Source organism: Otolemur garnettii, unplaced genomic scaffold (genome assembly GCF_000181295.1).
Source record: "Otolemur garnettii isolate 467f Iridium unplaced genomic scaffold, OtoGar3 scaffold00114, whole genome shotgun sequence".
NCBI lineage: Eukaryota > Metazoa > Chordata > Mammalia > Primates > Galagidae > Otolemur > Otolemur garnettii.
Window position 1 is genome coordinate 5,871,896 of NW_003852509.1, and position 14,060 is coordinate 5,885,955.

At 42.8% G+C, this 14,060-nt stretch overlaps 1 protein-coding gene across 1 annotated transcript in view; it reads left to right on the forward strand.

Moving 5' to 3' along the window:
• Positions 1–14,060, forward strand: part of PLEKHB2 (pleckstrin homology domain containing B2) — a 28,945-nt gene that overhangs the window by 14,052 nt on the left and 833 nt on the right. Inside the window, exons 5-7 of the mRNA XM_003797287.3 lie at positions 3,021–3,060; positions 4,499–4,588; positions 8,567–8,675. Of these exons, the coding sequence (XP_003797335.1) occupies positions 3,021–3,060; positions 4,499–4,588; positions 8,567–8,675 (239 nt within the window). The remainder of the gene's footprint in view (positions 1–3,020; positions 3,061–4,498; positions 4,589–8,566; positions 8,676–14,060) is intronic.

Here is a 14,060-nt window from a genome sequence, read left to right on the forward strand (position 1 = left end):
TTTTTTTTTTTTTGAGACAGAGCCTCAAGCTGTCCCCCTGGGTAGAGTGCTGTGGCATTACAGCTCACAGCAACCTCCAACTCCTGGGCTCAAGCCGGTCTCCTGCTTCCGCCTCCCAAGTCGCTGGGACCACAGGCACCCACCACAACGCCTGGCTATTTTTTTTTGGTTGCAGCCGTCATTGTTGTTTGGCGGGTCCAGGCTGGGGATTTGAACCCGCCACCTTAGGTGTACGTGGCTGGCGCCTTAGCTGGTTAAGCTATAGGCGCCGAGCCAAGGGGTTGGCTTTTTAGGGCCTGGTCTGCATCCTGGTTGGCACGCAGGCTGTCCCGGTGCATCCGGGTAAGGTAGCAAGAATTGAGCCCAGGAGTTGGAGGTTGCTGTGAGCTGTGATGTCACAGCAATCTACCAAGGGTGACAAAGTGAGACTCTTGTCTCCTCCCCCCAAAAAAGAAAAGAAAAAACCGCAAATAGCCAAAGAAAGAAAGATGATTCTCCTAAGACGTAGCACTTCTGTTAACCACACTCCAGATTTCAGAAACAGTAACAAGATGAAATATTTATAATAAATTTTGCAAATTTCAGTACTATCCTGCCATCTGGAGTGATACTGATTAAGCGAGTAAGGTGTTTTTTGGAAAAGCTGAGGCAGCACCCTTGAATATGACTTCCTTGGTGCCTCACTAGAGGCTGGAAGGCTCACCCAGCACTTGTCATTCCCAGGGGGCTAGAAGGCATTGAGGCTCTCAGGAGGTAGGACAATTTCTAGCTGGTGAAGTGAGCTCTGGCATGAGACATTCAAAGAAGTGTGCTCAGAAGAGAGTGTAGGACCCAGACTTTTCAGAAGGGACTTACTCAGTCCCAGAAGAAGTTTCCTTTTCTCCCACCTGGTGGCCTTGGATTATAGAATAGTGAGTGAGTGTTAACACCAAGTCATCAGACTGTTGCTGGCGTGGAGTGGGTGGAGCTACCAGTTGATACACATTGGGTAGGAAGGGTGTGGGGAGAAATAGCTGGTACCCTATCAGAGCAAAAAGAAATGTAGATACTACTTCCCTTTTAAACATGACAACTATGCAAATATTATACACAAAGGAACAGTAAGAAAAGGAAAATTCAAGCCTTAGAAAAAAACCTTTAGTCTGGAGGAAAATAAAACTTAAGGAACAGAAGAAACAAAGTTTTCAAGCCTGCTTTCCTGGCCACCATACACCATGGTTAAAATGATATGCTCTCTCCCCCATTCACACTCACATTTATCAGCTGTCATCTCTCCTCATTAGAATATATGCTGCCCTGTGAGGATTGGAATTTATGTTTCTGTGGTGTACTGAAAGGCCTGTCACTCACACCATTCACGTTATAATCTCATGCAGATAGCCTTCCTTGGCACGGAGAAAAGACTGGAGATACTCAGTTACTCAGGGAAAGGGTGGAGAGCGCAGATTTGGAGAGAAGATCAGAGTTGTGCTACAAAGACTAAAAGAATTCAGAAAGATTATTGATGTCCAGAAAGCACAGAGAGGCTTAGAAATTTAGTGCAAGATAAATGTTCTGAAACAATAGAATGGAATTTGCAGAATAAAGGCCATTCTAAACTGTTCCACCTGAAAGGGCAACAAAATCCATGTATGGTCTATGAACAGTCTGGCTAACACGATACTCATTGGCAAAGTGAGTATCATGTCTCCACATTCATTCGAAAACCAAAACATTTGAAAATAAATGAGCTCATCTTTGAACTCAAGGAGATGGTAAAATGAGAATAAAACACAAAAAGTTGATAAAGATGAGAGAAGGGAGAGAGGGTCAGTAAAAAAAGGTGAAGGAGGAAGTGCATGAGAGACTGCTTTTTACCTATCAATTTAGAAAACTTGGGGGATTTAAGATTCAGGTGACTACTTTTTGTGACTATTTAGGGGGATGTTAATAGGTGTAGAGATGGTTAGATTCTTTATAGGGCCCCTTGGTAGTATGCAATGAAATAAATTATATCTCTTGACCTGGCAGTTTGAATCTTTGGAATTTGTCCTATAGAAATGTTAATAGAGCATGCAAGGATAATAAGGATGTTAGTAGCATTCTTTTTTTTTGAGACAGAGTCTTGCTTTGTTGCCCTCAGTAGGGTGCTATAGCATCACAGCTCACAGCAACCTCAAACTCTTGGGTTCAAGTGATTCTCTTGCTTCCAAGTAGCTGGGACTATGGACTCCCATCACAACGCCTGGCAGTTTTTTTTTTTTTTTTAAGAGATGGAGTCTCACTCTGGCTCAGGCCAGTCTCCCAAACCTGTGAGCTCAGGCAATTCACCATCTTTGGCCTCCCAGCGTGCTAGGATTATAGGCGTGATCCACCAGGCCCAGCCAAATAGCATTCTTAATGGCAAAAAATTGCTGACTATGTAAATCTACTCATGGAACATTTAATGGCTAATCCAAAAGAAAGAAAAGAAAGAAAGGAAATAGTCTGGCACTATGGCTCATACCTATAATTCCAGCACTCTAGGAGGCAGTTATAGGAGGATCACTTGAGGCTAGGAATTTAAGACCAGCTTGAGCAACATGGTCAGACCTCTTCTCTATAAAAAACAGAAAAATCAGCCTGGTGTGGTGGTGTGTGCCTATAGGTCCAGATACGCAGGAGGCTGAGGCAGGAGGTTTATTTGGACCCAGGGCTTTGAGGTTCTAATGAGATATGATGATGCCACTGTGTTCTAGCCTAGGCAACAGAGTGAGATCCTGTTTCAAAATAAAAAAAAAGGAAGTAGATTTGCCATGAACTGACAAAACAAGTTGTACATTTCACATTTAGAAAAGATTGTTTTAAAATATTATATATCTACAATAAATCATATCTGGATATGATTTTAAAATGTACATATATTCCTAATGCATGTCTCAAGTGAGTTGATGGAGTTCTTAAAACAAGTTTTTTTTTCAGGAATTCTGATGCCAACCTGGGTTTGAGAATCATTGAAATGTTAGATTGCTTCAACTAGCATACTTTTTTCTTTTCTCTAGGGCGTGGAAATTTACACTCCAGGATTCCAGAACAAACACAGTAAGCTGCTAATGGCGTTCAACCGTAACATTTTTGGGTGGTTTTGGGTAACAATTGGGGAATAGGAGGTTGGAAAGGGAAATTGAGTAGACACGGTTTCTTGGCCATCTAGCCATCCATGAAGGAGCAGGCAGAGCAGGGCAGGGCGGGTTTGGCTGATGACGAACATGATAAATGTTTTGCAGGAGGAGCTGCCTCACATAGGCATGCTCCTTCTAGTGTTTTCTGGAAAAGTTCGTATTCCTCAAATATCTGCACTGTGGTTTGCAGTGAAGTCTCCAAAACGACGACTGGGGCCTCTTTTTACGTACAGGATCTCAGCCTTGCGAAGCAACACGTTTTTGTACTCCTACTTGTCTCTCATGCTGTTTCTGGCCTTAGGAGGCCACTGGCAGTGAAGTCCAGTCATAGAGCCTAGTAATGCCTCCTTTATTATCTGTCAGGAATCAAGGCAGCATTACTGGTAACCATGTTCTCCAGATGGGATTTTATTATCTCCTTTATCTCTATAGGAGAAAAATATCTCTGTAGGTCAAGTTTTAAAAGAGTATGTGCATGTGTGAAAAGAAAGTAAAAAGGTTAATGTTCTGTCAATGTTTGCTCTTATTAGCCCATTTCTTCTCCTAAACTTATTCTGCAGCTCCAGTTACCTTTTCTTTCATGCAAGTCCTCTCTTTGGGTGAAATTAGAGGCAAGATCCCAAAGTATGGATTTCTTTTTTTTTGAGACAGGGTCTCACTTTGTTGCCTGGGCTAGAGTGCAGTGTTGTCCTCAGAGCTCACGGCAGTCTCAAACTCCCGGGCTCCATCGATCCTCCTGCCTCATTCCCCTAAGTAGCTGGGACTATGGGCGCCCACCACACCTGGCTAATTTTTAAAGTTGTTCTGGAGAGATGGGGTCTCACTCTGTTGCTCAAGCTGGCCTTGAACTTCTGGCCCCCCAGGGTTCTTTTCTCCTTGGCCTTCCAAAGTGCTAGGATTTCAGGCATGCCCTGGCTATATGGTTTGTTTTTATTTAAAAGCGCCCATATATATTTCTTTTCCACTGGGGATTAATTTAATGAAGAATTTCTTCATTAACAGAAAAAACAGACTGTGTACAGTGAATCTCTGACTGCTACACTTCACATTATAGGGTTTTTATTTGTGAACAAAAAGATTGTTGGGAATGGTATAACATCTTTTCAAAGACTTTGGTTAATAGTGGTTGTTAACCACTGTGGCCTTCCTGGGGTGTGAGAGCTCTGCTTTTGTTGGCTGAGTGAGGACACTTTGGGGACTCCCACTCTACTAACAGGAGTTTCCTAGTTCTCAGAGAGCTGTAATTTTTTTGTCCTTTAAACTTTTATTTGCTAAATAAAAGGGATGTATGCACAGCATCACTGAGCAGTGCAGAAGCTTGGCAGCTTCCCGCTCTCATCCTCTTCTCTCTCTCACAGGCCTATGTGGGCTCTGCGGTCATGACTGATGAGACAGCTGTGGTTTCTTCCCCTCCTCCGTACACGGCGTATGCCACACCGACACCTGAGGTAGGGCGCACACCTTAGCATCCACATGAGTGAAGCTTGAGGTCTTTCTTTTTTCTTTGAAACAGAGTCTCACTTTCACCCTGGCTAGAGTGCTTTGGCATCATAGCTCACAGCAACGTAAAACGCTTGGGTTCAAATGATCCTCTTACCTCAGCTCCCCAAGTAGCTGGGACGATTGGCACCTGCCACAATGCCTGGCTGTTTTTTTAGAGATGGGGTCTCGCTCTTGCTCAGACTGATCTGGAACTCCTGAGCTCAGGCAATCCACTTGCCTCAGCCTCCCAGAGTGCTGGGATTATAGGCATGAACCACTGCGTCTGGCCTTGTATTTTCATTTTTAAATTTTGAGCCAGTATTAGAGAAATTTCTTTCTCTAAACCAGCGGTTTTCAACCTGTGGGTTGTGACCCCTTTGTAACAATGAAAATACATCATGGTATTAGGAAGGTTGAGAACCACTGTTCTAAACCTTTTTCTTCATTGTAAACAGATGATTCCTTATTGGGTGTTGCTTTCATGAAAAAAAGCAGCTACTTTATATTTTTATTTATGTTAAACAAATTTTGTTTTTAAGATAGGCCCCAAGATGAATTATGTTAATCATAATTGCTTTGGTTAATGAGATTTTGATGACTTAAAGTTATATGTAGTGAATTACTTCAATTCTTACAATCAGTAAGAAAACTTTTTTTTTTTTTTTTAAAAAAAACAACTTTAAATAAAATGCCTAGTACCTGGGATACCCCCAGTCCTTAGGGTGCTGACTGTCCATGGGTATGTATGTCAGTCTATTATGTGGTGCACCCTACTTTTTTGGGTAACTTTTAATTTTGAAATAATTATAAATTCACAAGAAGTTGCAAGGGGAGAATAGTCAGTCTTGTTGGGGCCTGGGTCCCTACAGCTCTTGCCAGGATCTGCACTGAGGACAATTGACTTGAGAGAAAACTCAGACTCAGGTGAAATAACCGATGGAGCCTGTGAGAGGCTTACACTCAGCCAGCAGCCAGCACGTGCAGCACCAGCCCATTCTCCTTACATCTCTTTATTCAATCAAAAATCATAAATCATGTTGACAGCATAATGCGTAAACTTAATTTGAGTTATTCAAAGCAAGGTGCCTCAAGTAATCATTAACAATCAGAAGAGAAACAAAGGAAAGGAAAATCACGTAGGCACACTGTGCGAATTACAATTTACACTTTACAGTTTAGGGATAAACTGGCCTAATTCACTTCAGTCATTTCCATCTGTGCCTAGGCAGGACTCAGGTGATAGTAATCTTTGGTTGCTACGTAGGCATTCTCTTCTCAGCTACCAGGTAACAATTTAGCCTTCTGTAGGGCCTGAAAAAATGGGAGACAGGGGCACAGGATCTGGGCTGTGGTCAACAGGACCCCAGAATTCTAGCCATGAGCGCTGCCGGGTGCCAGGCATCCTCTGTAGACCACCAGGCTATTGCTAGCCTTGAGGGATTTGAGGAACTTGGGCTCTGGTCAACAAGTCCTCCAGGAATGCCTGGCCTAAACTACACTACAAACCTGACTCCCACACCGTCTCATGTAGTTTTCACCTAGTTTCTGTTGCAAGTTAGATCAAATCAAACCTAGGAGTTTGCAATTGATAACATTGTTTATGTCTAATATATGTCATTTTATGAAGTATAGATTGTATAACGGCCGCCTCAGTCAAGTTATAGAATTCTTCACTCCTACAGTAATCTTTTACAGTCATAAAAGGTTTTATATCCTCCCTCCCCTTCTTTAACTCTGTCAACCACTGATCTGTTCCTAGCTATGTAGTTTTGTCATTTTAACGGTGTACATGGCCTCATACAGTAGGTAATCTTTTTTTTTTTTTTTTTTTGAGGCAGAGTCTTCCTCTGATGTCCTGGGTAGAATGCAGTGGCATCATAGCTCACAGCAACCTCAAACTCCTGCACTTGAGCAATCCTCTTGCCTCATCCTTCTAAGTAGCTGGGACTACAGACACTCACCACAGTGCCCAGCTAGTTTTTCAGTTCTTAGTAGAGATGATGTTTCACTCTTGCACAGGCTGGCCTTGAATTCCTGAGCCAAAGTAATCCACCTCCCTTGGCCTCCCAGAGTGCTAGGATTATAGATGTGAGCCTTTAATTTTCATTTTAAAGATTATTTTATTCAAATATGATTTTTATTGCTACTTGACACCAGGGGGTGGGATGGGGATGTCTTCCATCTGGTAGGGATGAATTATCAGCTTTGCACTCAGCCTTCTCTGACAATATTTGGAGAAGGTACCTTTTTTGGTTTTTGTTTTGTTTTTGAGACAGTATTACTTTCTTGCCTTCATTGAAGGGTTGCTCACAGCAACCTAAAACTCTTGGGCTTAAGGGATATTGTTGCCTCAGCTTCCCAAGCCTGGCTAGTTTTTTTTTTTTAAATTTTTAGTAGAGACAGGGTTTTGCTCTTGCTTAGGCTGGTCTGAACTCCTGAGCTCAGGCAATCCACCTGCTTCTGTCTCCCAGGGGGTTAGGATTACAAGGCCAGAGGTGTCTTATTAACGCTTGCTGAGCATGGAAGTCCAGGCTTTCATACTTGGCTTTTGCTTCTGAGAGTAGAGGTGGGCCTTCAGGTGTTTCTCTGATGTTGGCTTATAGTCAAGTGATTTTTGTCTAAAAATTTGTCTTTTGCTAGATTGCCTTGCTTTCTTAGGTTCTTTGGTCAGGAGACTAGGCCCGTCTTGGGCCTTTCTTGTTTGTACTGATTGGCATTTTTAGGTTGCCAACTTCTCTGTTACCCAGGGTACATGAAGGTAAAGAGAAACCCAGGGGACTCACTATGCGTCCTCCTTTAGGTCCTAAAGTCCCTGGCTGCCTTCTGTCCACCATCCAGTCTTTTGTATCTGTTTTATATATAATATCCAGGGATTTTAGTTGTACTTAGCAGGAGCAATAGGGGGAAAACATGTCTACTCCACCTTCCAGAAGCAAGAGGCTTATCTCCTGCATTTATAAAATGACAGATTTAGAACTATACACACATTGGCCTGGTCACAGTCCCTGTTCTCTTCTCTGTCAGGACACTTGTCATAGATGACATTAAGTATAATTGTAAGCTTGTCTGCTCCCTCTCACGCTTCAGTGCATAAGGAAGCTGGACTTTGTTTGGGTATTTCATGTATATGTAGTCATTTGCTTAGTCACCCCCTCACTGCTGTGCCCTCCGTAGGTTTGAGTGGCTGGGAAGCCATGAGTCACCTGCCCAGGTACTTCCGGCATCTTCATCCTCCATATTTTGCTTAGAATTGCTGAAACTGGGCCAGGGAGCATTATGCTTCTGACCTGACTTCACCCAGAGAATACTGCTTTTGGATAAATCTTATTAGTGCCTAGTCCAATCTGATCATTTTACAGATGAGCAAATCCTTTGTTTCCCTTCTGATTGTTAATGATTGCTTGAGGCACCTTGCTTTAAATAACTCAAATTAAGTTTACGCATTATGCTGTCAGCATGATTTATGATTTTTGATTGAATAAAGAGATGTAAGGAGAATGGGCTGGTGCCGCACGTGCTGGCTGCTGGCTGAGTGTAAGCCTCTCACAGGCTCCATCTGTTATTTCACCTGAGATAACTGAGTCTGAGTTTTTTCTCAAGTCAATTGTCTTCAGTGCAGATCCCAGTTTAGGGCCAAATTAGTTAGGTAGGGGACTCAATTAAGGTCAAAGTAATGGTTCCACTGAATTAAAATCCAAATCTCTTGTAAGTCCAGTTTTTTTTTGGTTGTATTTTTCTGCCTTCTTTCTACAGCCTGAAAGTGGACTGTGATTATAGAGTCACTACAATTTTTTTAAACTAATTTTTTTAAAAAAAGGGCATAACACTGTCTTATTTTTTTATTATTGACTGTTAAATGTTGTTAATTACAACCTGGAAACCTAATTTTAATACATTATCAAGGATTTCAAAATTGTCTTTCTAACAGACCTGTTTCTTTTCAGCAGGCATATGGCTATGGTCCATACGGTGGTGCATACCCACCAGGAACTCAGGTTGTCTATGCTGCCAATGGGCAAGCGTATGCTGTGCCCTACCAGTACCCGTATGCAGGTAACTCGCGCCAGTCTTCCATGTCCTACTTCTCTTCCTTCACTGGGTAGACCAGCGAAGCCTAAAGAATTTTTATTTTTTATTTAAGGTTAAGTGAGTTACGTTTTCTGATTACAGACTAAAAATCACTCTACTGCTGTTCTTAAAATAAGTCTTTTCTATTTTCACACTGCTTAGCAGTGTGCTAAGTCACAGAGAAAGTCAAGCTAGAGTAGGCTTGATTTTTAGAACTTTGCTATAGTATCCAGATTAGCTCCCAAGAAAATAATTTTGACATATTGGGGTTCATTTATTAAGAAGCACCCAAAGTAGGAGGCCCGTTTTAAGGGAGGAGAGGTAACCTTTTCACCTGTGTTTTGCTTCTGGTAAGATTCTTGGAAAGTTGTCATGACTGAGGTAATGATCTATTTCACAGTGGAGTGGAGGCCCGGCATTTATTCTGGGCTTTGGATGTGTTCTTCTGATTTTTCACTTCCCATGAAACAGTAAGTGTAACTAAGTGGCTTATGTAGGTGGTGTCACGTCCTGAGCAAGGGGGCTGCAGGGCGGAGGCCTGAGAGAATGCTGGCCACAGCTTGGGGCTGCGTAGGACAGGAGTGGTCGAGGAGGAAGGGAGGGCAGAGCTGTAGCTGATGGCCCTGGTGAAATTGGGCAGGGCAGGTGCAGTGGGGCATGTCATGTTGGTATGTTGGGGGACAGGTTAGAACCAGACCTCTGGCCAGACAGAATGTAGGGGTCTACAGGAGAGAAACTATCTCCGGTTGTAAGGACAACTAGCACAGTGCAAAGGCAGTAGGCGGGGAGCTGGGGGCCCCAAGACCACACTCTTAGATGGTGTCCTTTATCTGATGGTTCCTTTGGCTTCTGATACATTTAGCACCTACTGTAAGAGGTGATGTATTTGAGTAGAAATAGAGAAATACCTCTAGTGCTCAGCTACTCCTGGAATCTGATCCAAGTTCACCTGACTGGCAGTAACTTTGGAGGATTCTGCATTGCTTGACTTCTTTTTATGTCAAGTTTAAGACCAGTAAAATAATAATAAATAATCACGATAGATTAAATATTTGTTCATCCTGTGATCTGACCAGAAGTATTTTTCTTTGAATTATAGTAAGTCCTCACTTACTATAGGTAAGTGATTGATAGGTTCTTGGAACCTCTAAGCTTTAAGTGAAACAACATGTAACAAAACCAGTTTACTATAAGCTAATTAATATAAATAAGAGTTAAGTTCCTGTGGTGTATATCTGGCCACAAAAACATCACCAAATTTGTAAATAAAGACCAAAACACTTCTAATATTAAACATTGAAATAAATGTGACCTATATGTACATTTAAAAAAGATTAATAAAGACAGTTATCTATCCAATTATTCTAGTTTAGGGCAGAGAGTGGCTAGACAGTGTATGGTGGGAACCAGCCCTGGACAGGACACTGTTCCATACAGGTGCACTCAACATAGCCACACTTACTCAGGCAGGGACAGCGTAGACATATTCTTTCACCTAACAAACATATCTTTGGTACTTGGAAGGAAACTGGTATACCTGGAGTAAACCCACTCAGGCATGGGAGAAATATCCTGGACCCACAAAGACAGTGACTCCAGTGGGGAACTGATCCTCCTGCTCCCCGCAATTGCTATTACAACAAGATGACATTAAACAAAATGACATTATTTGACAACCTGCTGCACTTTGCCCATATAAATATTTTATCCTTGTAATCACACATTGCCCTTTTTTTTTGTTTTTTTTTTTTGAGACACTATCACTTTGTCACACTTGGTAGAGTGCCAGGGTGTCACAGCTCACAGGAACCTCAAACTCTTGGGCTCAAGTGATTCTCTTGCTTCAGCCTCCCAAGTAGGTGGGACTATAGACACCTCCCACAATGCCCAGCTATTTTTTTAGACACAGGGTCTTGCTCTTGTTCAAGCTGGTCTTGAACTCATGAGCTCACGCAGTCCACCTGCCTTGGCCTCCCAGAGTGCTAGGATTACAGGTATGAGCCACCATGCCCTTTATTTCTAGTCTGAGTTTTTTTTTTTGTTTGTTTGTTTTTTTTTAATTGAGACAGAGCCTCAAGCTGTCCCCCTGGGTAGAGGGCCGTGGCATTACAGCTCACAGCAACCTCCAACTCCTGGGCTCAAGCGAGTCTCCTGCCTCCGCCTCCCAAGTAGCTGGGACCACAGGCGCCCGCCACAACGCCCGGCTATTTTTTGGTTGCAGCCGTCATTGTTGTTTGGCGGGTCCGGGCTGGGGATTCGAACCCACCACCTTAGGTGTACGTGGCTGGAGCCTTAGCCGGTTGAGCTATAGGCGCTGAGCCTCTAGTCTGAGTTTTAAATCGTATCTTGTTCAGAGTGCTGTGTAATATTATAAGTATTTTTAGTAATTGCATCTTTTATCATACTGGACAGTATATTGAACCTTTTCTTTTCATGTTTTGCTTTTTTGTTGTTGTTGTGGTACTGCTATGAACATCTTTACGCATTTTCTTTTTTATTCCTGTTGAATATGTATTAGCGTGTATTTCTGTATAGGGACGTTTTCCAGCTTAGGATGGCTCAGCTTAACAAAATGTTTTACTTTAAGGTGGTGCAGAGCAATATGCCCTCTGTAGGAACTATACTTCAAGTCCCCCTGTGACCATTCTGTTTTCCACTTTAAGTTCAGTATTCCGTAAAGTACATGAGATAGTCAGCGCTTCATTGTAAAATAGGTTTGTGTTTAATTGATTTTACCCAGTGATAGGCTAACGTCAGTGTTCTGAGTGCATTTAAGATAGGCTGGTGTATTAAATGCATTTTCATTTTGCAGTGGGTTTATCAGGATGTAACCCCATTATAAGTCAAGGAACATTCCTATTAAATTAATACGTCAAAGGCATACTTTTTTGATACCATTAAAATTAGTAAAATTATAATTTTTACGTTATAAAAAGTTGTCAAATGTACAAAAACAGGGGTGATGATACAGGGATGTGCCCATCAGTGGCTTTAGCAGTTACCATATTGTATCTGATCTTTCATCTCTTTTTCCCCTTCCTTTCCTACCTCTGGATTACATTGAGGGAAATCTCAGACTTTATATCATTTCATCTGTTAATATTATGGTATGTCTTGATAGCAGTTTACCAAGTCAGTCCCCAGAACACTGTACCAATATATAATGCCACCTGCTGTTATTGGTACCCTGGTTTCTCCATGGTCCCATAAAGAAGACCTGTTGTGATGCTCCAGAAGCTTTAATAACTTCAGTGGGTCTCAAGGGGGATTGTCGAGCTGCTTTTAGTTTACATTATTAGGATGGCTGGCAAGGTTGAGCACCCTCTTCATGGCTGTTCACTAATTGTCTTTCCTCTTAGAGGAATTATTGTCCTTAGCTTGTTTAACCGTTGGGGTCTTGTGGTGGTGATGCGTGTTGAAGCTCTAGCCTTCCCACATGAGAGCCAGCTTCTTACTTAGCTTCCTGTCCACAGAAGGGGGAGGTCCTGCTGTGTCTTCCTGTATGAAAGAGCAGAAGTATTGCGGAAGTTGTGCAGGGGATTTGTGGACATCAGATTTCACCCTTGCCCTTGCCTTCCCTTGTTAGAGTAGCGTCATACTCTCACGGGCAGCACCTCCTGCATCATTGCTCTGCAGTTTCCAGTGGCAAGTCAACAGCAGACTTCTAGGTTGTGTGATCACAGCCCTCTCTTCTCATCTCTGTAGGTATCTCAATTCCACAACCAGGCGATAATTTGTAGAAGTGACCACTACTTAGTCTTTCCAGTAGCCTTTAACTTAGTTATCATAGGAGCGGTATCTCCCTTTTTCTCGTTCACATTTTTTTGTTGCTGTTGCAGTTTTGGCCAGGGCTAGGTTCAAACCCACCACCCTTGGGACATGGGACCCGTGCCCTACCCCTGAGCCACAGGTGCCGCCCTTGTTCACATTTTGACCATTTATGTAACACTTGGTTAAATTAAGTATGACTGAAAATGTCCACAACTGACTTAGATGAGAACTTAGCTCACTGTGGGGGCAGAGCTAAGTAAGCAGGAGCTGCAAAGGAGTAGCCCCCCATCCTTTGGTAAGGGGACCTCAGTATGACCTACGGGGCTGGGAGAAGAGAGAGTTTAGATTTTCTAGGGGGTATTTTTGTTGGGTCAGCTTACAAGTTCCACTTAGTTGGAGTTCCATAACTGAACATTTTAAAATTTGGGAGTTGTAAAATTAAAGGCCACAAATTCACTAGTTTTGAAATTTAAATGTTATGTAGAAAGTCATTTGCTTCCATTGCTATTACCTGTACCTGACCAGCCCTTAGATTTATGGTGGTTTCCTTCTGCTGCTTTCTGCCTTTGGTATTTTTTTTCTGTCTCCCATCATCCTTTATGGTATTTGAGGCATTAGTGGGTATAAGTGCAGACTGTAGCCTGTGCAGACTGGGTTTGGGTGCCCTTCCCGCCCTTGGCCCCTGTGTGCCTCAGTTTGTCCATCTGTAAAATGGGAATAAGAATGCTTACAGTTAAATGGGTCAGCACATGTCAATGCACGTGATGCTGCAAGTATGTAGACTGGTAAGCCCTTGGCAGTGTGGCACCTCAGTTACCACTACTGGGTTCACTTCTGTTCCTCCACCACATGCACACAATACTAATGCATTAGTTTCTAGTTCTCCCGGGGTTGAACCATTGAAGGCATAGAGGACAAGTTAACCCTCATGATATATGAGAAATTCCCGAGGTAGCTACTGGGCAATATAGCTATGAAGCATAGATGGGAACAAGCATTTTCCAGTTATGAATTTGAATCATGCAAAATAAATACTAAATTTGTCTGAAGTTCATTCTTCTTGAAGTTCTCACCTTTAACATAAATGCTTACTTTTCCCTGTAAAGACATGTAATTGAAAATAAAGAACAAGTTATATTAGCAGAATTGAGTTTGATTTAAAAATTGATTTGCATGAGCACTAAGAAGCAAATTTGCTTTTAAGCGGGTTTTTCCTCCTTGGGTCTTTGGGGTGCATTCTTGGCTCCCTGTTGCTGGCACACTGTGTGCCTCCCACTCGTCTCTCTTTGGTGTCTTCACAAGAAGTGTGGTGTGCAGGGCCAAAGTGGAAATTAGGGGGCTGGAGTCCGCAGCTTCATCAGGCTTCTGCCTTTTGCAGTGTTAGGGACTTTGGCCCTTGGCCAGCTGGGGATCTTGATTTTCTCCCAGTGTCGTCTTAGGGATGCAGGTAGAGGAGGGCCAGGCTGCACACCTCACTGCACCTCCACCCCACACTCACTAGCAGACCGGGAAACAGCTGGCACCTCACTGCACCTCCACCCCACCCCACACTCACTAGCAGACGGGGAAACAGCTGGCACCTCACTGCACCTCCACCCC